We start from the raw sequence: 24317 nt of genomic DNA, 5'->3' as shown, positions 1-24317 counted from the left end.
TTATAGCATCTTACAACCAGAAATCTCTCATTCTAAATCTTCCTTTTCCAAATGAAAAAAAAGGAGTAGAAAGTTCTAACTACCTTATCCTGGGTTCCCTAGTCAGTTAGAAGAAAAACAAGGCCTAGAAGCCAAGTCTTTCTGTTTCTTTCTATCTTTCTTTCTTCCCTGGAAAGAAAAGGGTTGCTTTAGTTGAATTAATCGAGTAGATGAAAAACCCTCTTAAACAGGCAAATGCCCAAAAATTTCCACATAAACCAGAAGCATCATTGTCCGCACATTCCTCCACCTTCTTTTGTTTGTTTGAATTCTCACTGGAGGACATACTTAGAGAGAGGAAGGGAAAGAGAGAGGATCAGAGAGAAAGAGGCAGAGAGAGAGGAAGGAAGAGAAGAGGGGGAGAGAAAGAGGGAGGGGGAGAGAAGAGGGGGGAGGGAGGGAAACATACATGGGTTGCCTCCTGTACATGCTGACCACAGGGGACTGAACCTGCAACCCACGTATGTGCTTTGACTGGGAATCAAAATCACAGCCTTTTAGTGTATGAGACAACGCTTCAACCAACTGAGCCACTCTGGCTGAGCTGCCTTGTTTTATGTTGTTTTATTTCATTGTAAGAACATTTTATACCCCTATGGCAGTGTCCCTTCCTTGCCAGAGTCAGAGAACCAAATACAAAGGCTCATTCTAAGTGGAGCTTCAAAAGTACTCTTTTGGCTCAAGGGCTCCCACCTGCTCCCAATCTGAACAGAGAGACCACGAATTTCTTTAACCTTGACAAGTATTTGATATCACATTAAATCTGGAAAACACATTTTCCCAGAAGCAAGCAAGGCCTAATTCACTCGTTGGAGTAGTTTTGAGACTTTGGGATCTTAAATTTTCAAGACTCTTAACCACCCTAACATAGAAAGTCATGATTGTTCTGAAGTGAAGTGTGTTATAGGAGGAAGTCGGTAAGACAGGATGTGAAATTTCTTTTAAATAGCATCAGCAGTCCAAATCCTGACTTAAGAAGCCAAGTCCAGACACTCCCGTAAATGTGTCAGCATATAAAGTAGTTCATCCTCTCCACACTTTTGACAATAATCTTAATTTCCCTATTTAGTAATAATGTTTTCTTTGGACGTCATGAGAACCAGTTAGCATTTATAGTTTTGAATTTGACTTAAAGGTTACTGGTTGCTAATTATAAACTTCTTACATTTATTTGTGTTTACATCTCATAAAAATATTAGCATAACTCTGCAAGATAGTAACTTTTCATTCACAATGTCAGGTTGTTACTATTCAGAAAAAAAGGCTTTAGTTTAATTATATAAAAGGTGATGACATCAAAGAACAGAGCATCATGTCTATTATATGGTCAATGTGTAAAAATGGCTTATTTATAGTATTCACATTTGCTTGTATATGCATAAAATATCTACAGAAGGAAACATAGGAATAAAATCATGTACACATATTACATTTTTAAAAATGACTGAGTATTACTAGTAAATCTATCTTCTTATCAAACATCTCTCTGTGGGTGATTTCTTCCAAATTGTTTGCTTCATCCACCATCTTCCAGAAGAATACTACTGTATAATGGAAAAACTGATGAATAAAGATGGAAAATTGATTGGTTCTAAGTTATGACTGTAATAGAAGAACACTAATAATGGCTCTTATTTATTGGGTGCTTACTGGATGTTAGTGATAAATACACAAATTTTCATATAATATCCCCAACTGTGATACTGTTATTTCAATCCCATCTTACAGACAAATAAACCAAAGGCCTAAGGATTAAAACTCAAATCTGTTTGCCCTGACCAGATGGCTCAGTTGGTTGGAGCGTAGTTGCAATGGAACAACAAATCAATGTTTCTCTCTCTCTCTCTCTTTTTTAAAAAAATATATTTTATTGATTTTTTACAGAGAGGAAGGGAGAGAGAGAGGGAATAGCGAGTTAGAAACATCGATGAGAGAGAAACATCGATTCAGCTGCCTCCTGCACATCTCCCACTGGGGATGTGCCCGCAATCCAGGTACATGCCCTTGACCGGAATCGAACCTGGGACCCTTGAGTCCGCAGGCCGATGCTCTATCCACTGAGCCAAACCAGCTAGGGCTTCTCTCTCTTTCTCTCTCCTTTCCTCTCTCTCAAATAAAAAGAAAACCCACACATGCTCAAATCTATTTGACACTAAAGCCACTCCTCATAACCATGATGCAGTCTCCCAGTGTGCTTGGGCAGGGAACCTTAACTTCTCTAAACCTTAAGGGTCAGTTTCATCATGTGTAAAGGGATCAATAACAGTAGTTGGTCCAAGGGCTGTTGTGAAGGCTACATGAGATATTGTATCACAAAAGCTCCTAGGAGAAATATGTCCAGGATATATACTTTTGCTCAGTAAAAGTGAGGAACCTTACCTTGTCCCTATCATTTTGTATGTGAAATGTAATAAAAATACAAGCGCTCTTGCCCTGCCAGTGTAGCTCAGTTGGTTGGGCAACATCTTGTGCACCAAAAGGTTGCTGGTTCCATTCCCGGTCAGGGCACATGCTCAGGATGCGTGCTTGATCCCCAGTAAAGGAGGCAGCATATTACTATTTTGTTCTCACATCGATGTTTCTCTCTCTCTCTCTCTCTCTCTCTCTCTCTCTCTCTCTCTCTCTCCCTCTCCCTCTCTCTCTCTCTCAAAGCAATTTAAAAATCTTTTTTTAAATATAAGGAATCTTTTTATCATGTTGATTATTCAAAAATATTTCTTTAGTTTTCCTTTTCAAATGGCTCCAGGACACTTCCTCTTCAAAAGCCACTGTCACTTCCAGGAAGAAAGTTTAGCTCAGGGGCTAAATCACTGTTAAGGAGTATAAAGTATATATACATTTAAGTGTATAAAGTACATTTAAATCTCAGCTCTGCTATGCAAGCAAATTACCCATTTTCTTTGAGCTTCATCTGCACTATGGAGATAATATACTTCATGGACTTTTGATAAGATTAATAAGAAATATATGCATATGGTATGGAAGTTCATACATTCATATAAGCATCCTAAAATAATTTTTTATTGATCTTAGAGACACAGAGAGAGAGACAGAGAGACAGAGAGACAGAGAGAGACAGAGACAGACATTGGTTGCCTCCAGTACTGCCCCTCCCGGGGATGGAGCCTGCAATCTAGGTATGTGCCCTGACCAGGAATCAAACCTGCAACCTTCCAGTGCATGGGATGGCACTCCAACCAAAGGAACCAGGGCCTAAAATAAATTTTTATGAAAATATGAACTATATAAATAAATCCATAAGTATATAAAAATCAATAAACTATTTCCTACTTCCTCAATCAATTTTCAATTCCTCTTTTTTGTTCAATGGTATCACCATTCTCTGTGTTACCAAGGCTGAAAATCTAGAAGGCATCATAATTCTTTTCTTTAAAACTCATCCACCTATAACTACTTTCAGGCAATTCTACCTGGGGAAGAAACCTTCTGAAGTCATGCTCCCCTTTTCTTTCTCCCACTGCTATCTTAAGACCCTCAGCATCTCAAATACCACAAAGCAAAACAAAATAAATTAACTCATCTCTCCCTCTCCAAACATCCTGAAACTATCCCATCAAATTCTTACCCCTAAAAACAGAATACAGACTTCATCATCTCTCTCTTTTGAAGATTCAACATTGTTTTCCCATTGGCAATAAAATGAGATTCAAATTTCTCATTCTACAATGTAAGGTACTTAATATACCCTTAATATAATGGCAATAAATCAGGTGCTTCTTCAAAACTCTGGAGTAGATTTTCAAAGAACAATGTCCTCACCATCCCTCAAACAAACTACTCTTTCAATTTTACCCTTGTTTATACTGCTCCAAATTAAAATTAAGTACATTTTAATTTACCTAAATGTTACAAAATTCATTCCCAGAACAATGATTTTTATTTCTACTCTCCAAAAAGAATTCCCCAATGGTTCTAATCAATATTGCGCTTTCTACCTATATATACCATACATTTGACCTTGACATTGTGTGAGTTGCTATACATAGCATTATTAACTAGTCCACGTTTATCAATTTTATTCCCCAAAGAAGACAGTAAGGTCTTTTGTGAAGCTGACATATGCCATTCTAGAATCCATACAAAACAAGTAGAAAGATACCAGGCAATGATAGGTTCTGTATGTGCACGTGCGTGTTGTTAGATTGAATTTAAACCTTCAGTCATTCCAACTGGAAATATTTAAATTTGCCTTGAAAAACAAAATAGGAATATGTTGGCACTGATAAACTATTACAATTCTGTAACACATCATCTGTATATTGTATAGAATTATATACCTGAAATCTATAATTTTATTAACCAATGTCACCCCAATAAATTCAATAAAAAATAAGCGATTACATCAGCAACATAAGGAAATAACATGGTTGTCATTTGGGTTCCAGAGACAGAACTTAGGATAACTTAAGCATTCCCCCATTGGCCGCAAGTAGACCTGGTGCTGGGCCCTTCACTCCTAGGCAAGGACTTCTATCACATCTTAAGGACCAGTGCATGTGTGAGTTCACACAGAGATGGACAGGGATTATGCCTATGTTCCCTTCTGTTCCTCAGAGCAGGGCCTGGAATATTCTACATACTCCATACTTATGGGGAATAAAATAGGTGCCTCACATGGAACTATAAAACTAAACTGTCCATACCTGTGGTATATATGACTTTCCATCATTCAAGAGGCAGGAAGCAAGTTTCCTCCTCTCCCAATATTAAATAGCCCTTTATTAAGAGAACCACTGTAGTTTAAGGCTCTGCATGTATTAAAAAATGTGAAGAAACTGGAGTTGAAATAGATAAAAGAAAATCTAATAATAATGGGTGGATAATAGGCCCAATGAAGATGGATAAAGGGATTAGACTTGTTTTGCTTAGAGAAGAGAAAGCTAAGATGTAATTCAAAAACTGTATTGATGCAATCAGGATTCTCATTACCAAGAGACCCTCAACACAATGCAAAGAAATTTACATTATCTCACAAAAGTTTGGATGAGTTTTGTTTGGTTAAATTGGTTTTGCGTTTACATTACTCACAAAGGTGGAAAAATGCTCAGTAAACATTTAAAAGTAAATGGTCATTGATCACTAGTAATCAAAGATATGCAAATAACAATAAGCCAGTTTTATTTTCCCTATTACAATAGCAAAAGTAAAAATAATGCTCTTCCCTGGCAAGGGCTTAGATGGGCAGTCTCATGTACTTAAGAATGTAAATGGGTCCTAGCTGGCTTGGCTCAGTGTATAGAGCATCGGCCTGTGGAACAAAGGGTCCCAGGTTCTATTCAGGTCAAGGGCACTTACTTAGTTGCAGGTTCCTCCCAGGCTCAGACCCTGGTCAGGGCTCATGCAGGAGGCAACCAATTGATGTGTTTCTCTCACATCGATGTTTCTCTCTGTCTTTCCCTCTCTCTTCCACTCTCTCTAAAAGTCAATGGAAAAATATCCTCAGGTGAGGATTATCAAAAATAATAAATAAATAAATAAATAAATAATAAAATCTCTTCTTAAAAAAAGAATGTAAATAAGTACAACCTTTTGAGAGAATTTCAGGCAACATATACCAAGTAACTTAAAAGATTAATACCCAGTGATTACATGTCTACAAATCAAATATGAAGAGGCTTTACACACAAAGATGTTCCTCACAGTCTAACTTAGAGCAGCAAAAAATTGGAAGCAAGTATGGAAAAAATTATTAGCTCCATACCTTTTAATTGTATCTTGGCCAGAAAACATAACTGAAGCAAGAGAAGCAAGAGGCTACAGCCTTAATTGGCAGTGTAAAGAAGAACCTTGAACAAAATGTGGTAATTGTAGGCACAAATGTTTTGAGAAGATAACATGTTCTGCTAGCCATTCTCTTTCCAGGTAGATGATTATAGCTAAGTGAATTTTTACATATCAGTTAGTGTAAATATTAAAACTAAGAAAAACATATAAAGTTGAGTTTCTGTCTAAATTTGTTTGCTAAGAGCCCAGCTGGTGTGGCTCAGTGGTTGAGCGTTGACCCTTGAACCAAGAGGTGACAGGTTCAATTTCAGTCAGGGAACATGCCCGGGTTTCAGGCTCGATCTCCAGTGGGAGGTCATGGATTAATGATGTTTCTCTCTCATCGATGTTTCTATCGATGCCTCTCCCTTCCTCTCACTCTAAAAATCAATAAAAACATTAAAAATGATAAAAAATAAATTTGTTTGCAAAGAAAGGCAATGATTTTCCTGTAATATTAAAAGTTTCCAAGGATAGTTGCCTTGTCCCCTTGAGACCATAAATATTTTGTAAAGGAAAATTTATCCATTAAGATATTTGTGGTAGAAAACTGTTCACTTAAATTTCCAAACTATATTTATCATAGGATAAATTTAACTTATCAACCTTCTGATATCTGACTGCCTATTTCTGACCACACAGACTTTATTCTGTAATATCTTTAATACACAAGTAGCTTGTTGCATGAAGACATCATAACATTTAGTTGGCTTTCTTTTCAGAAGTCTGTTTGTAATAAGTTTCCAGAATCTTAAAGATTTATTTCCATAAATTCAACACAAATTTGAGTTTCCTTTTCCATAAACTAATTTTTGAAAAATGGGAAATTAGCCCTGGCCAGTGTGGCTCAGTTCGTTGGGCGTCGTCCTGTGTAGTGAAAGGTTGCTGGTTCAATTCCCAGTCAGGGCACATGCCCAGGTTGTGGGTTGAATCCCCGGTTGATGTGCATGTGGGAAGCAACTAATTGATGCTTCTCTCTCACATAGATGTTTCTCTCCCTCTCCCCCTCTTCCTTTTTCTCTCTCTGATATCAATAAAAACATATTTTGAAAGAAAAATGGAAAATTAGTTTTAAAATGTGGTGCTCTACGAAAATGCAACTTGGAAAATTTAACAAACCTGAAGAATTGTTAAGAATGAGTGAAAAGGTATAATATTTAATGAATAAAGTAATATACATTATAAATATAACTAAAGGCCCGGTGCACAAAATTCGTGCATGGGTAGGGTCCCTAGGTCTGGCTCGTGATCAGGGCTGATCAGGTTCCCTGCCTCCCTGCCTCCTCCTTCCTTCGCTCCCTCAGTGCCCCAGCGCCACTGCTGATCACCCGCCATGTTCCACACCGCCCCTAGTGGTCAGCACACGTCATAGCAAGCGATCAAACTCCCTGTCTCCCAGTGAACTCCCAAGGTGACAATTTGAATATTAGCCTTTTGTTATATAGGCTATTATCTCAAACAACCACATAAAATGCATAGAAAAAAAGATTGGAAGCAATCCTTTAAAATGTAAATGGTGGTTATTTCTAGGTGCTGAGGCTTGAGGTGATTTTTCTTTTTTTACACTTAACTTCTTCCAAAATTTCTGAAGTGAACAAGTGTTTTAATGTTCGAGAAAAATAAGATTATGAAAAAATGTATACCTTTAATAAATCTTATTTTTCATGATATTTTTAGTCTGATGTCCTAAAGTTTAGGGTTCACAATGCTTGGCACACTCTTAAATGTTTATTGAGTCATAGAACCAATGAATAAATGAGGCTTATCAGCACATCAAATTGTGTTCAGTGTTTCCTTCCCTTGTTATATAAATTCCAGACCCAATATTGACTCTTTCTTTCAAGGGGCTTATCTTCTTAATCATCAATTAATTATTCCCTTTAAGGACAAAATTAATTCCAGAGTAGCAGTTCATATGGTTTTGCTGAAATACCAAACTGCAAATAAAATCTACAACTTAATGGATATTGGCTATTTTTATTATTATGAGGCTTTATCTTCTATATGCTAGGAAGGATTCCATTTCTCTAAAGAGTTCCATCTTGCCAGTTTAATAATCTGCCTTAGGAAAATATCATCTATAACCTTCCATCTTGTTGTTGTTAATCCTCATCTGAGGATATTTTTCCATTGATTTTTAGAGAAAGTGGAAGAGATGGGGAGAGACAGAAACATCATGTATCTTGACTGGAATCAAACCCAGGACCCTTCAACCAAATCAGCTAGAGCTAACCTTCCATCTTCTTAAGTAGTATTTGTCTTCTTCCCCAGAAAAATTACTCTCTCTTGCTCTACTGTGTTTCATTCAATGGCCAATTTATTTATTCAGAGGCTACCATGTGACAGGTACTGCTGACAAACATAAAGAAGACAGGTTGTTGGTTTTTTTTATCCTCACCTGAGGGTATATTTATTGATTTTAAGGGAGACAGAAGAGAGAAAGAGAGAGAGAGAGAGAGAGAGAGAGAGAGAGAGAGAGAGAGAGAGAGATCAATCGGTTGCCTCCCATACAAGCCATGGCCAGGGATTGAACCTGAAACCTGGGTATGTGCCCTGACCGGAAATCAAACCCGCAATATTTTGGTGTACAGGACAATACTCCAACAAACTTAAATCAAAAACTTGAGAGACTTGAGAAGAAACAACTATAAACAATACAAGTACTATAATCAAATGATTGGGAGCTTATCTTCAGTGTTTGAAATCCTGTGCAAGTAACTTTATTGCTACCTCCTCTTCCTTATTTTTAGGTTAGTTTCCTTTCAATCCAATGTGCCCTTCTAGTGCCATCTCTAAGTCACCTCAAATAGCTTTTATTAAGGCTCTGTGTTTCTCATCCCTGCATATTGGCATAGATGTTTGGCTGCCTCACCTGCCATGAGGTCTCCTGTATTTCAGCTATTTGCTTGTTGGTTCTCAGATCCATTATCTGACCTTTTCCCCCTCCTCTGTTCTTTATTACAGAGAATGGCATTTTTATGCTTCCTTGCCAACTGACTTCCAGGTAAGTTTGTCCAATGGGAGTCACTGGCAGAAGATTAAGGGGCAGGAGGAAGAGAGGTGAGGCTATTTCTCCCTTTTCCTCTCTGCCTTCAGCGAAAGCTCTGCCAGTAGCTGTGGCTCCTTCCTGGCTCCAGTTCTCTCCCATCAGCCCCTCTCCCAGTGCACCTAACTGGCCACTGGTTCTAGTTCCACCTGATGGTCCTGGCTTCTGGGGCTCTGATGATAGCCCTCTTGCCATGGTCCCTCCAATCTTGGGTAGAGCAAAGGCTCCTTGTTCTGATTGGCTTCTTAACTCCTCCATCACTGGGTAATCAATTTTTGGCATTAAATGCCCTCTTTAATATATATAATTGATTTATGGGAAAGGAGAGGGAGAGAAAGATAGAAACATCAATGATAAGAGAGAATCATTGATTGGCTGCCTTCTGCACACCCCACACAGGGAATTGAGGCCGCAACCTGGGCATGTGACCTGGCCAGGAATCTCAAACCGTGACCTCCTGGTTCATAGGTTGATGATCAAACACTGAGCCATGCCAGCTGGGCAAATTGCCTCTTTTTGAAATATCTAAAGTGGTTTGTTTTCTGAATGGACCTGATTGATACATTACCCAAGTAAAATATCTCAGCATCAAAACCCTCAGCATGTCACATAAAACGTTTTATGGTCTCATCCCTCCTTACCACCTTTGTGGCCATTCCCTTGCCTCCTATAGTGCTACCACCATTTGTTAGGTGTTTACTATGTGTCAGGCATTTTTCTGTGCATGTCACATTATTTTACAGACTTTCTCCTTTCTTTTTACTTATGAATTACTGGGCATGTTACTCTACTAGCTTATTTTTATGACACATATATTTGATTTTGCATTTTATTTAATCTTTTAAGGTCTCAAAGACATAAACAGGAGGAGAAATATAAATTACATGTGTATTAATCAAGTCATCTGTATTTATGGCTAAAGGTTACAGTGTATATTGTTTTAGAATTTGTATATTATTTTAGAATTAGGAGAAGGTAAAGAACACAGTATGAAATTTGTTATTTTACTTTGCTTTTCAAATTAAGGTAAGTGTATACTTTCTTAAAGTTAGGATAAATTGTGATCAAGTGAACCTTGGTACTTTGGTTTTAAAATGTTTTTTTTTTTATTGATTTGAGAGAGGAAGGGAGAGGGAAAGAAAGAGATAGAAACATAACTGATGAGTTAGAAGCATTGATCGGCTGCCTCCTACATGCCCCACACTGGGGATCGAGCCTGCAACCCAGGCACATGCCCTGACTCAGAATCAAACCATGATCTCCTGGTTCATAGGTAGACACTCAAACACTGAGCCACGCTAATCAGGCGTGAACCTTGGTACTTTGGTTAAGAGTTAAACTACTTTAGAAAAATTAAGTGGCCCCTTGAGTGTCCGACTTGAAGACCTACATTGGGTTTCCCTCACTATCTTAACTCTTGGTATCTGAAATTAGAAACCCAACAGGTTTTGGATAAGGATGGACATGAGATACGTTAATATCACTAATAATAATAGATAGTGCATCATCGTAATCATCATTAATAGCAATTATGATTCCTTGAGCAGTTACTATGTCAGACATTATATCATTTTGCATGTATTATCTCTAATCTCCACAATGCTTCCCAAGGAAAGCAGTATCATAAGTACGAAACAAATCAGTAAACTGGGTTCAAAATTGTTAGTGCCTTTGTCTTTGGCCACAGAGAACTGGCAGCAGAGCCAGAATTCAAGTTCACACCTTGCCAGTCTCAAAGTCAATAAACTATTTTGCTGCTACATCACATTACCTCCCAACCTAAACTCATACAGTGACAAAGTAAAGTCACAGTAAAATCCATCAGTTTCCCATTGAATTCAACACCTAATGTAAAGGGTATACATGCCACATTTTATATTCTGGATAAAAAGAAACTTATATTTGAAAAATATCACATTCTATACATTATATTTAATTATATGGGTGGGAAAGACATTCACTTCATACCAGGCCCTTTCCTAAAATGGAGTGAGATTCTATTACCTTGACCTCCAAAATAATGGCTAAGAAGGGCTATGAAATGAGAAAGAAGATAGATCCCTCCTTTGCCTGAGCTTGTCTCCCTTGGCAAAATATAAAATTCCATAAATAACATTTTTTAGGTGTTCCTGTTTGGTGTCACTTAATTATCCTCTCCCCAGCAAGGTCACTTGATTTGAGTTGACATTTACACTTTCAAAAATTAAGTGCTCTAGAACAGTACTATTCAAATTATGGTCCTTCACAAGGACAGAAACAGAGAGTGTTTTAAGCAACTTCTGTAGCAATTTGACATTGCCATGACATCCAAATGCATGATCATTGGGTTCATTTCACAGAACCAAGTACAGACTAGATCGAGCCTTGCTGAACTTGTAGAGTGAGTTCACTGTTGTGTGAGTACATCCTAGTCAGTTTCAGTAGGACCACCTAAAAGTCTGTGACATACTGTACGTTAAAAAACAAAAAGACCTGCCAAGAAGCTCATTCTAACACTGACAGCCTTTTCTTTTTAAATATATTTTTACTAATTTCAGAGAGGAAGGGAGAGGGATAGAGAGAAACATCAATGATGAGAGAGAATCATTGATTGGCTGCCTCCTGCACGCCCCACACTGGGGATCAAGCCCAAAATCTGGGCAGGTGCCCTAACCAGGAATCGAACCGTGACCTCCTGGTTCATAGGTCAACGTTCAACCACTAAGTCACATGGGCCAGGCTGACAGCCTCTTTATATAAACTAAAATGCAGATTATAAAATGAAAAACTTTCCCACCAAAATAAATGCTTCATTAAAATTACATGTGTAAATATATGTGTGTATGCATACACACACACACGTATGTAACATATGCCCCACTTACATAAGCTTCAATTTATGAAGGGGCTCAAGGACTTCCCTGGAGTTATGCAAGGGATTGAGACTTTGTGAAATGGCAAATTCTGAAACAATCCCACAGAATATCACCAATTCAGAAATAAGCTAATGATTCATCCACTATGTCATAAGAAAGGCTTTCAGATTATTTTTAGGTCATTTTATTACTATTGTACAGGATGCGAACTTTAAAAACTCACTATCACCCTAGCCAGTTTGGCTCAGTGGAGAGTCTCAGCCTGCAAGCTGAAGGGTCCTGCTTCGATTCAGGTCAAGGGCACATGCTCAGGTTGCGGGCTCGTTCCCCAGTAGGGGGCGTGCAGGAGGCAGCCAATCAGTGATTCTCTCTCATCATTGATGTTTCTATCTCTCTCTTCCCCTCCCTTCATCTCTAAACTCAATAAAAATATTTTTTAAAAATAATAAAATAAAAAATTCACTATCTATTTTGTGTGAGTGTTCTGACTTCTCTGGCTCTCTTTGCAGCAAAACTGCAGCTCCCAAGAGGTATACAGAGGTAATCAGAGTTGTGTGCTTAAAAAAGAAATACTGGAAATGTCTGAATAAGAGCAGCTTCATTTTTAGATGCCTTTACTTTGTGTGCAAAATTTGTCTTCTGCAGACCCACCAACATAAAATTGTACCCATCTAGCACCTTCTTCATGGCTGCAGGTGTAACCTTACTGCTTCTCTTATTTAGAGCACATAAACTACAATTAGGCAGCTCTTTTAAATTGTACACCAATCCAAGTCTGAGAGAGAATCCTTCTGAGTTTCCTTCTGAAATAAACTTTGGAAGATGCAATTCAGAAATATCTATTTATTTATGCTCTTCAGTTAGAAGCTTTAAATCACATTATTTGAACAATAAAAAATATTATAAAAGAATATTCCAGTAAAATGCCATAAATTTTCATTTGAAGATTACATTTCTATTTTACAAATTGGGAAAATCAATTGATCCTAACTCAAGTTAAAAGAGCAGATTATTTTTCTTTTTTCTGTTATAAGCACGGTAGAAGTAAAGGAAGACCATTTATAACAGCCTTAATGTCTTCTGTCCTCTATTTTGCAAATCTGAGTAAATCTCCTCTGCTAACTTTGTCAGCTAGGGAATAAAGAATGTCATTTGAGATTCCATAGCTTAATTACGCTGATAAAGCAGTTTTATAAATCATGCTATGAGTAATGGATATTCCTTTGAGAATAGTGAACTAGCAACCATAAAACGTGTGCCATGGACTTGGTGCCTTATCTTCTACCCATATGTCAGTATGAATAAGTCAAAGCAAGTCCTCAGCTTCAGCCTGCTCAAGTCCAAATAGAAGAAAAGAACAGTTGCCCCACCCACTGATATGAAAGCATTATTTTCCAAATCAGAAACAGGAAGTCTACGTAAAAGAATGGCAGGCCAGAAGATCTGAAACTGAAATGGATAGAACATTTAGGTTATATGCCAGCTATACACCCAATTTTACAGCTGTATGAAGATGAAATGTAGTTATTCCTACAAACTCTTTGCACACTGTAAACGGCTACACAAATGAAAGTGCAATTATTATAAATGTGAAGGTCCTAGTATTTGTATCTTCCAGGCTGGTGGTGACAAACAAAACTGGAGAGTTGAGCATAGCATTCATCAAACCAAGCCCTCATCTAGCCATAAGTTAAAGCCAGACATTTAGAAATTGAAGACCAAGAGAAGCAAAGGACTAGCTCAAGGTCATGCCCAAACTGGGATCTGAATTTAGATATCGTTTCCAGTTCAAAGCATTATGCTAATGAAAAATCAAAAGGTTTTAATACTTAGCAATACCTAAAGAACTAGAAGAGACAAGGAATGTGCTAAATGATGAGTAGCTTAGTTGAGAACAATTTAGTTTACAAAATATGCTGAAAAAAGCAATAGGACCAGCTCCCAATGCAAAAGGAATTTATCATCATTCCAAATCCCGCAATTCCTAATCATAGAGCATCCTCAGGAGGGAATACTTAATGGAATGTAGAAAGCTATCAAGAGAGGGAGAATAAGCTCTCTTATTCTTATTTCTCTTGGCAAACTGAGGACAGAGGCACAGGATTTCTCCACTGGTGTTTTTAACTCAGTTTTTTTTTTAAATGGGAGGAGCTGTTTTGTTTTGTTTTGTTTTAATATATCTTTATTGATTTCAGAGAGGAAGGGAGAAGGGAAAGAGAGATAGAAACATCAATGATGAGAGAGAATCATTGATTGGCTGTCTCCTGCATGCCCCCTACTGGGGATCAAGCCTGCAACCTGGGCATGTGCCCTTGACTGGAATCGAACCTGAGACCCTTCAGTCCACAGGCTGACGCTCTACCCACTGAGCCAAACCAACTAGGGCTCTAACTCAATTTTGACAGTTACAGTTATCTATAATAATAAAAGGGCAATTAGACCAGAGAGCCTAACGACCTTCCGGACAACCTTTCAGACGAAGCCAGGGCTGCAAGGGCCAAGGCAAGCTGCCTCAGCTGTGAGGACTGAGGCAAGCCACTGCAGCTACGAGGGCCACACCCCTTGCACGAATTTCATGCATTGGGCCTCTAGTTTATTAATAATGCTATTCATGCACCTTGAAGAAGCTCTTAGCTTCTTGACTTTAACTTGGACTTAACTAGTCCTCTTAACTAAGACTGCTGAATAGTCACACCAGTCTCAAATTCAGCAGTCCCTAAAAACTAAGCCCTCATTTGAACATTCTGAAGCTCTTCTCAGGCAACAGACATGAAGTTCAGGGCCACATGACAATGGACTGCCTTTATTTAAATCACAGGGGTTTTTAAGACCACTTTCCCTGAGAATTCCTAAAACATTCATAAGCCCATTTTTGAAAATTTAGAGCTTTTGCATCATTCAGGTGAACATCATGAATAGTGAGTTCCAAAACTTGGGTAGCCCTGGCCAGTGTGGCTCAGTTGGTTGATCACAGTCCTGGGCACTGAGAAGTTACCGGAATGATTCCCAGTCAGAGCACATGCCTGGGTTTTGGGCTTGATCCCCAGTAGGGGGCATGCAGGAGGCGGTCCATCAGATGTTTCTCTCCCTTCCTCTCTCTAAAATCAGTAAAAACATATTTTTTTCAAAAACTTGGACAACAGGTAAGAGTGGCTAGATCCTTCTAAAGAATGCCAGAACTACAGGAGAACCAATACCACTAGAGAAAAAAACTGAGGGTTAAAGGGGCTTTTGAGGAAGGAAATGGAAATTGAGTTAAGTAATGTCAGTTCATAAAGTACATCTAGATTTTAGTTAATGAGTTAAAATACAGTCAGTTAACCTTCTGAAGTTTAATGACTCTCTCTTCACGTTATCCTATTTTTACCTATGTTTTTCCTTTGCAAACTGCTATTCCTGGGCTGTATTGCTGGTATCACTAATGTAAATACCTCATATTGTAGTTCAGAAAGGAGTCATGGAGGGCACTACATAAAGATTTTATTGTATTTATAATTAATATACCATCAATAAGACAGACAAAGAAATACTTTAAGTATTTTTTAAGCAGCACATGCATATTTTATGTGTGTAGGGAGGAGACTTTTAAAAAAATGTCGACTTGGTAGAAAAAGGTATAGGGGGGATAAATGGTGTTGGGGAAAAAAAAGTTGACTTAAAATTTCAGTGATGCACTTAAGAACTTAAACATAAATTGTGAGAAAATGTCAGGCTTTTAATCATATAATGGCACTTCACATAAACCAATACTATGTAAGTATTTCAAAATAAATTCCAGAGCACATTACTAACATTTACTGATTTGTAAAAGCCTTTTGGAGATTAAAGAGCTTTACTTTTTTATTTTTTAAAAATATATTTTTTTACTGATTTTAGAGAGGAAGGGAGAGGGAGAGATAGAAACATCAATGATGAGAGAGAATCATTGATCGGCTGCCTCCTGCACACTCCCTACTGGGGTTCGAGCCTGCAACCCAGGCATGTGCCTTTGACCAGAATCGAACCTGGGACCCTTCAGTCCACAGGCCGACACTCTATCCATTGAGCCAAACAGCTAGGGCAAGAGCTTTATATTTTAAATCACCTAGATAACTTATTGGAACAATATTTCCATTCCATTTGCAAAGATGCTAAAAGAAACCTGAAATTCACCTTATGAATTGAGCCATTACTTCAGAAAAACGATGAAGAGCATGCCTTCTCAACCACACATTCATGGCCCAGTGGGCTTGTGGGAAACAGCTCCAGAGTCTCCCTACCCAATAACAGCTTGTCTAACTCTGCCTGTAAGACAGGGAGGGGTAGCAGAATCTTCTCCCTGTTGTCTGTTTTCCCAGAATGCGCATTTTTAAAAATAGGAATGATTAAACTTTTAGAAACCCATTTGTCTGCAGAGTCAGCCAAAGGTACTTCTTGAAAAATTATGATCACAGCAAGTTTTGGAAGCAACCTGCCCCATGTCACCCCAAAGTAAGGAAAAACAAACAAAATTCTTAAGACACTTTTGTCTAATACCCTCATTTTAAAGATAAGGATACTAAGGCCCACATAAAAATCAATACGGGAAGCTTTGTTTATTATATATCATTCACCCCAACTGCAATAGTAGTCAGAGAAAAATGTTGCAAGAAAACTTTTCCAGTTATTCTTATTGATTTCTTTCTTATGAAAACAAGACAATTCTTCTGCCAAACTGTTAATGTTGCGTAAAAAATTTTCTGGAGACCTTCCAATCTTCAAAGTCCTAATGACTGTCAGGTCGGATTGTAACTATTGAAATTATTTCTTTACTATGCTTTGTTGTGTGTATGTGTGGGAGCCTGGTAAATTTTTCCACCTCAGAACTTGGAATTTTTTGAATGGGGACACCGCCTAAAAGTAAGGGAAAAACAAGTATTTTTTAACATTTGACAAGAACTCACTGAAAAAAACCACACCATTTTAGATCCGTTGAGAACAATCTGAAATGAATTTGTTTACATTTTTTTTAATTTAAAAAAGTTAGCTATGTCTTCTCTACCACTAAGCATTTTTAAGCCACTTTTTTGTGAACGGACATATTTTGAGAGTAACAATCCATGAGAAGATCTTTTGTGTTTAAATTTATCCAAGAAAAGTCTATGGGAATCAGGGTATTTAAACATAAATTCTGAATATGTGTATGTGTGTGTCCATGCGTGCGTGTGTGTGAGTGTGAGTGTGGCTATGGTAGCTTTTCTGCCATAGGTGCTCATTGGTTAATGAATTACAACCGTAGGGACACTGAGGAATGGGGTAGGGAGTTCTGATGATGAAACTTTTTTGCTAAATATGTAATTATAGATTAATATAAATTCACTGTAGAAAATTGGGGAAGGAAGAATGAAAAAGAAAATCAGCTGGAATGCTAATAACTAGAGCTCTCCAATATTAACATTTCAAGTAATAGTGCAGCCTTCCAACAGTTAATGCTCAAGTGCTACTTTTTCAGTCCTTACAAAATGTTCTTGGCTTACAGTACTGTGCTGTTCAGACTCCGGGTAGGGGGGAACACTTGAATGCTTTTGGGAGCAAGGCAGGTAACAAAGTGTGTTGAAAAGGCTGGTTGGAGATTTTTCCAAGTTAAGACTATGAAAACCTCCTCAGAAGTGGGCATATTTAGGAATGTGTAACATTTCATGCATATTGTGAGCCACTGCAGTGTCCACAGTGAAGGTATGTCTGAAGTGGCGGGGGCGGGGGGGGGGGGAGAGGTATGATGGGGCGAGGCCACATCTTGATATTTTGAACATGTTACCACAGACAGGCTGGGGTTTTATTAGGAGAGGGGCCTACTAAAATATGGCTAAAACATTTAACACACCAGACAACACCAGTTTTGATGCCATAATACCTTTTATGAATTGAGTGCAATTGAAGGCTTCTAATCATTTCATCCAGCTCAGAATAGCAACTTAAACCTAAAGAGATACCTTTTGAGGAAAAATATAAGCCAATACATAAAATAAAAAGAAGCTCTAGCCGGTTTGGCTCAGTGGATAGAGCATCGGCCTGCAGCCCAAAGGGTCCCGTGTACGATTCCGGTCAAGGGCACGTATCTTGGTTGCAGGCTCCCGGGCCGGGCCCGGGCCCGGGCCCTGGTCTGGGCTTGTGCAAGAGGCAACCTATCAATGTGTTTCTCTCACATCAATGTTTCTCTGTCTTTCCCTCTCTCTTCCACTCTCCCTAAAAATCAATGGAAAAATGTCCTCGGGTGAGGATTAACAAAAAATAAAATAATAAAATAAAATAAAAAAGAAATAAAAGTTTACTTTTCAGGATGTCTGCTTATATTTTAACTTTGAAACACTATAATTTAAGGGTGAGAAGGGCGGTGATGGTACTTAATCTTGTAGGTTATCTTAGGGATGTAGACACATCGACAAACTAAATCAATCATTCCATGTGCAACTGGCAACAGCGAAAGGAGGAGTGCCTACTGTCTAGGAACCCACCATACTATTGGTAGAAAAGCAATGGTTTGTTCCAGAATACCATTCAAATAACTGTCTATCCATAGGTAAAGCCATCAATTTGTACATATTTGTAGCAGGTACACACACAGCAACCTACATGGACATACTTTACTAAGTTAATAAACTCAATGAGATAAGTGAAAATAACAGAAGCCCCAGGACAAATACCAGTGTAGCCCCTTACAGCTATGTAGTTCTGATAAATGTTTTCTTTGCACCTGACTTCACTGCCCTGTGCAATATGGCAGTGGATATCATCCACCATGCATGATGGCTGCTGACATGTTACACGTACAGCACACACAGTAGACTCTCAATAAATGGACATGTGCCCAGCTGGCGTGGCCCAGTGGTTGAGCATTGATCAATGAACCAGGAGGTCATAGTTCGATTCCCAGTCAGGTCACATGCCCAGGTTGCGGGCTCGATACCCAGTGTGGGGTGTGCAGAAGGCAGCCCATCAATGATTCTCTCTCAACACTGATGTTTCTATCTCTCTCTCCTCCCTTCCTCTCTGAAATCAATAAAAATATATTGAAAAAATAAATGGACATATTATGTGGTTAAGTCACCATTGGAGAAAAGAAACATTTGATTGTAACAAAAATACTGGAATATTGGTTCTGAAAGCTAAAAAACAAATTTGATACCTAGTTCATTTCCAAAATGTTTGTTATTAGGGTAGCAAAAACAATTTCAAAGGAGGTTGGAATTAACCACATATTTATGATGGCTACATTTTATTTTGTGTAAATGACCTCAATATAGTTGATTTCACCCAAGAAAAAGTTGGTAATTAAACGAGCTCCAAATTTCCCTGCAACTGTAAAATTCCATTATGTTCCAAAGGCAGGTGATCTGCCCAAGGTTACAAACAATGCTGGACACCAGTGAGCTTTGAGTTTACCATCACATCCAGCATCCTAAGAAAGCTTTAGAAATATGATGAAATTGTATTTAATTCCTTTTGAAGTTACAAACACCAACTCATTGACAGTTCACAATTAGCTTTTTATCAACCATATTTGTGATTTCTCATTACAGAGTAATTAAAAGCAAGATGGTAGATAATACAATGCAATAAATGGAAATATGACCATGATACATTACTTTTAGGTACTGTACCATAAAAAAAGCTAACTATAAAACATAATGATCCAATTTTTGTAAAAAGGTATGTATGGAAAGAAATTTTTGAAGATACCTACTAGATCAGTGATGGCGAACCTATGACATGCGTGTCAGAGGCGACACGTGAACTCATTTTTTTGGTTGATTTTTCTTTGTTAAACGGCATTTAAATATATAAAATAAATATCAAAAATATAAGTCTTTGGTTTACTATGGTTGCAAATATAAAAAGATTTCTATATGTGACACGGCACCAGAGTTAAGTTAGGGTTTTTCAAAATGCTGACACACCGAGCTCAAAAGGTTCGCCATCACTGTCCTAGATTATTAAGCTTTAGTTAATTCTAAAGGGGGCTAGATGATTTCTCTTTTCTTTTTCATTTGTTAGCCTGTGTATATTTTTAAACTAAAAACTATGAAACAGTATTAACTCTACAATAATAATAATAATAATAATAATAATTTAAAAATTAAAGTAAATTAAAAGATTACCACTAGAGATCACTGTAATTAGAGTGAAAATGATGAGTGGGCTGAGTCTGTGTAAACCGGAGGTTATAATCAGGAGGCCCACAGACAAGATTAAATTAGCCCTTTATTGACAGATTTTTAGTTTCTCTTGAAAAATCCGAAGTCCTGAGAGCAATGGGCTGGGACTACCAGTTCCCCCAGCACAGACTCTGCCCACTTCAGATGAACTCTTCATTTTCTCATTTGTCAAAATCTAAGCATTCTTTTCCACCTGTGGTCTAACCAGTGCAGCATTATAAGCCAGAAACATTCTGTAGGGGCTGAAAATGCAGCACTTAAAAGTTAGCTAATCCAAATTTTCTTTCAATTTTAAAAGGGGTGTGTGTGTGTGTGTGTGTGTGTGTACATATGTGCGTGCGCGCGCACACACACACACACACAGTTTCACTGAAAAAAACCCAAGATATTACTTGAAATGTAATAGATATGTCTGGCTAGAATTATGTGACTTCTTTTTCATGCTTTTTATTTGCATTTTTCAGATTTTCTAGAATAAACATATGTAATTTATAAGTAGAAAAACTTTAGGAAAATGATTTTTGGGGGGCTAATACCCCATTCTTTAAGTGTCTATAGCTGCAATTCATTAACCAATAGAAACCTATGAGAGAAAGGTAGTAATTGCTACAGGCAGACAGATACACACATAAACCCAACATAGATTTCTGTCTACACAATTTGTTTAAGCATCCTGATTCCCATGGGCTTTGTCGTGTAAGTTAAAACTCAGAGTTCACCTCATGCATTTTTATCTGTAAATACATCCATTCACAAAAAAGCAGACAAAATTTTTTAGTAGTAGAGAAGAGATGACTATTTATTTTTTATTAAAAACAACAATCAGCCCAGCTGGTGTAGCTCAGTGGTTGAGGGTCAACCTATGAGCCAGGAGATCACAGTTCGGTTCCGGGTCAGGGCACATGCCCAGGTTGCAGGCTCGATCCCCAGTGAGGGGCGTGCAGGAGGCAGCCGTGTGATTCTCTCTCATCATTGAGGTTTCTATCTCTCTCTCCCTCTTCCTTCCTCTCTGAAATCAATGCAAATATATTTTTAAAACAAAAACAACAGCAATTAGTGACAATGTAACAATTCATTTCAGATGATTCCAGACGGAGCTTAAATGGTATAGAGTGGACCTTCATCAATCATGAAAAAGATTGGTATTTTCCCCTTATTTGGAGACTGTGCATCTGTTCAAATAAATTCCAGGTTATGAGGAGTAAAAGAACTGTCAGGCTCTCACACAAATACAAAACAAGCCATAGAAGTCATTTAAATGTTCACACTGATGACCTGACAGGCTTAGAAGTTATAAGCACTGGAAGGACTGCAGAAAATCCCTTTCCACAACATTTGTGGTTTGGCAAAACGATGTCTTGGTTTTGCAAGGAAGAAATCAATAAGAGCAACTCCAAACAGTTATCTTCCTTGGCTGGGGGGAAATTGCCATAAATTGCAGGTATTTTTGCTATTTTTTTAGGCTCAAAGAAAACTAGAACTTCTGGCCCCACTTGGGTATACTGAATTTCCAGGAATCAGTGAAATTCTAAAATTTATTTTTAAGGAACTTCTGAAAAACTGAAATGTGGGGTAGAAAGGTGTAATTTTCACCCTTTAAACAATCTAGTGATATGTTAAAGACAACAAATGACTTGCACATACAATCCACTAGAAGAAACATGGCCATGTCCTTACCTAAAGACTGGTAGAGCTCTGTCATTTTGGGATGGTCCCAGCATGTTGTTTGGGTCTCGTGGCTAAAACAAAATGCAAAGAAAGACTTTAGGATTTATGATGGGTAGTAGAGAAAAGGAAGGGGGGAAGGCCTGGTTTGCTTTAGAATCATTAAGAATCTGTACTTCAAAGGACTTTCATCATGTGGAGAATGTTTCTCTTCCAAGCAGAGAAGCCACTACCATTGCTTTCAATGGTAAAAGCAGCCCGGCCAGTATGGCTCAATGGTTGAGTTTCAACCTATCAACCAAGAGGTCATGGTTCAATTCCAGGTCAGGGCACATGCCTGGGTTGTGGGCTCAATCCCCAGGAGGGGGCGTGCAGGAGGCAGTCCATCGATGATTCTCTTTCGTCACTGATGTTTCTCTCTCTCCCTATCCCTTCCTCTCTGAAATCAAAACAAATATATTTTTTAAAAGGTAAAAGCAATATGAACATATTTGGTAACCAGAATTTGTTTCTTTTGTGTGCCTACAAGTCAGTTGCACTTCTGTTATGATAAAATGACCTTGTATATAATCGATAACCGAAAATCAGGATTTCTTCACCTGTCCAATGGGGAACATTCAGAAAGGACACTGACAAGTGTCATTCAACTTTGTCAAAGAGAGATACTGGACATTAGTTTAATAAATAAACCGCCTCACTTCTCATTTGCTCTAACCGCCCCTGATGTTTTTCTATTACTCTTTCTTCTCCATATCCAGATCACCCATCCATGATAACTGTATTTCATTTCAGCTTAACGTACATCCATTGCCTGACTAATACATCATATCTTCCCTCTTCCCATTACTTTTAGAATGTCTTTTTAAATTGGCATGCTATACACCACTACACATATTCCTCTATTTACTTTGGACTGAATGAAGCATTCACAGCTCTCTTCCATTTCTTAAAGTTTAGCTAAGTGTGGTTGCTGGCTATCAGCTCCTGCCACAAAAAAAAAAAAAAAAAAAAAAAAAAAAGAACAAAACACCCTTGTTCCTCCTTCAATTACATGAATAAATCCGGGAGAGATAACTACATATACTTTTCCTTACTTTGGCCCATCTACATAAATCACCAAAGCATCATATTTCTAGTTTTCAGGGATTACATGACTGGCTTTGATACAGTAAAATGCAGCCTTGAATGATATTTCAGGACTAATACTCCGATCCTATTCATAATCTTTGGGGAAGGGTAGGGATAGAGAGAAGAGAAACAGCTTAAATGTGGACATTTCAAGGGGAGGCAACAATGTCAAGCGACCTCAGCATAGGTTTTAAGTCTTAGGATTGGATTCTGGCTCTGTGCCCTACTAGCTGGGAAATTTGAGGCAAGCCTGCTCACCTGGATTAGTTGATATAAATAAGTGTCTGGCACCTTCTAGTGTTCAATACGTGGTCATTTTGTTATTATGTGCCCCCCAAATTAGTGCCCACTAAAAGCAAACCTTGTATCAGGTGATTATAACATGGGTAAGTCAGCCAAGCCTAAGACCCTTTATAGAGAGCAAAACCAACACGCAATGTGATTTACCTCTGTTTTTAAGAAATAAGCAAAACAGAGAAATATGTATTGTGGTTTGATAAAATACAATCATGTCACAAAACATGTGGATATCCCTCAAACTGCACAACTTCAAACACCATCCCTCTAATATTTCCCATTCAGTGACTGAACAGTGAAGGCTATGGAAAGAAATTTAAAAGATAACATGCACTGGGTAAGGGCTGTTTCAGTCTTTCCCAAACATGTTCATTTCTGTTTTACTTTTCCGCAGAGACAATTCATATTTGAGGAGTATGACCAGGGGCTTCTCAGTCGAGGTAATGTACAAGAATGGCATCCAAGTATTAAAAGAGCAAGAAGAGCAGAAGTTGCAGTCCATGCCTTAGGGCAATGGTTCTCAACCTTCTGGCCCTTTAAATACAGTTCCTCATGTTGTGACCCAACCATAAAATTATTTTCGTTGCTACTTCATAACTGTAATGTTGCTACTGTTATAAATCATAATATAAATATCTGATATGCAGGATGGTCTTAGGCGACCCCTGTGAAAGGGTCGCTCGACCGTCGAAGGGGTCGCGACCCACAGGTTGAGAACCGCTGCCCTTAGGGGATTTAAGAAGCCCCAGGACCAAGCTAGTTCAGGATCTGGACAAGGGGTGGCGGGACTGGTACTTGATATTCACAGCACAAGGAGACTGCAGCTTGCAGCTTCATGGGAAAAGTGTTGCTGGTTCTTGGGTATTTTTTAGTTTGGAAAGTGATTGTGTACCAATTCCACACACAAATGCCCAGCAAGGGAAGGTTACTTGCTACTGAGACCACCCTGCATTTCCAAAGGCCATGCATATGTGAGCACCAGGGCGGAGGGACAGAGAAGTGGGGAAAAGCACGTGTGTCCACATGTCCAGGCCCTTATTACACACACTGAGTACTAATAGCGTCCCATCTCCACGACATGTGGGAGGACTGCAGCATCTTCAATGGATGGGCAGAAAAATGTCTGTCTGATCTGATGAACCTTAACCAGACAGAGAGAACCACTCTGAAAAGACACCATCTGTAATGAACTTCAAATCGGAGGGACATGAGCAAGAAATGCCTTGTACCAAATGCATTTCCAACAGAAAAGGGAGACTTGCTTACAAGTGACAGGAGAATCCCACATAGAGTGAATGAGGGCTTCATGCAGCTCCCTCCCTCCCAAAG

The 24317-nt window shown here is 38.3% G+C and overlaps 1 protein-coding gene across 3 annotated transcripts in view; it reads right to left on the bottom strand.

Moving 5' to 3' along the window:
* The window catches only part of DMD (dystrophin), a 1824373-nt gene that overhangs the window by 132818 nt on the left and 1667238 nt on the right, over nucleotides 1-24317 (bottom strand). For all 3 annotated transcript variants that reach the window (XM_036304100.1, XM_036304097.1, XM_036304099.1), the window contains one exon: nucleotides 21576-21637. In XM_036304100.1, coding sequence (XP_036159993.1) covers nucleotides 21576-21637 — 62 coding nt within the window. The remainder of the gene's footprint in view (nucleotides 1-21575; nucleotides 21638-24317) is intronic.

This window comes from Myotis myotis, unplaced genomic scaffold (genome assembly GCF_014108235.1).
Source record: "Myotis myotis isolate mMyoMyo1 unplaced genomic scaffold, mMyoMyo1.p scaffold_m19_p_4, whole genome shotgun sequence".
Classification (NCBI taxonomy): Eukaryota; Metazoa; Chordata; class Mammalia; order Chiroptera; family Vespertilionidae; genus Myotis; species Myotis myotis.
This window is presented reverse-complemented; position numbering and strand designations above follow the sequence as displayed.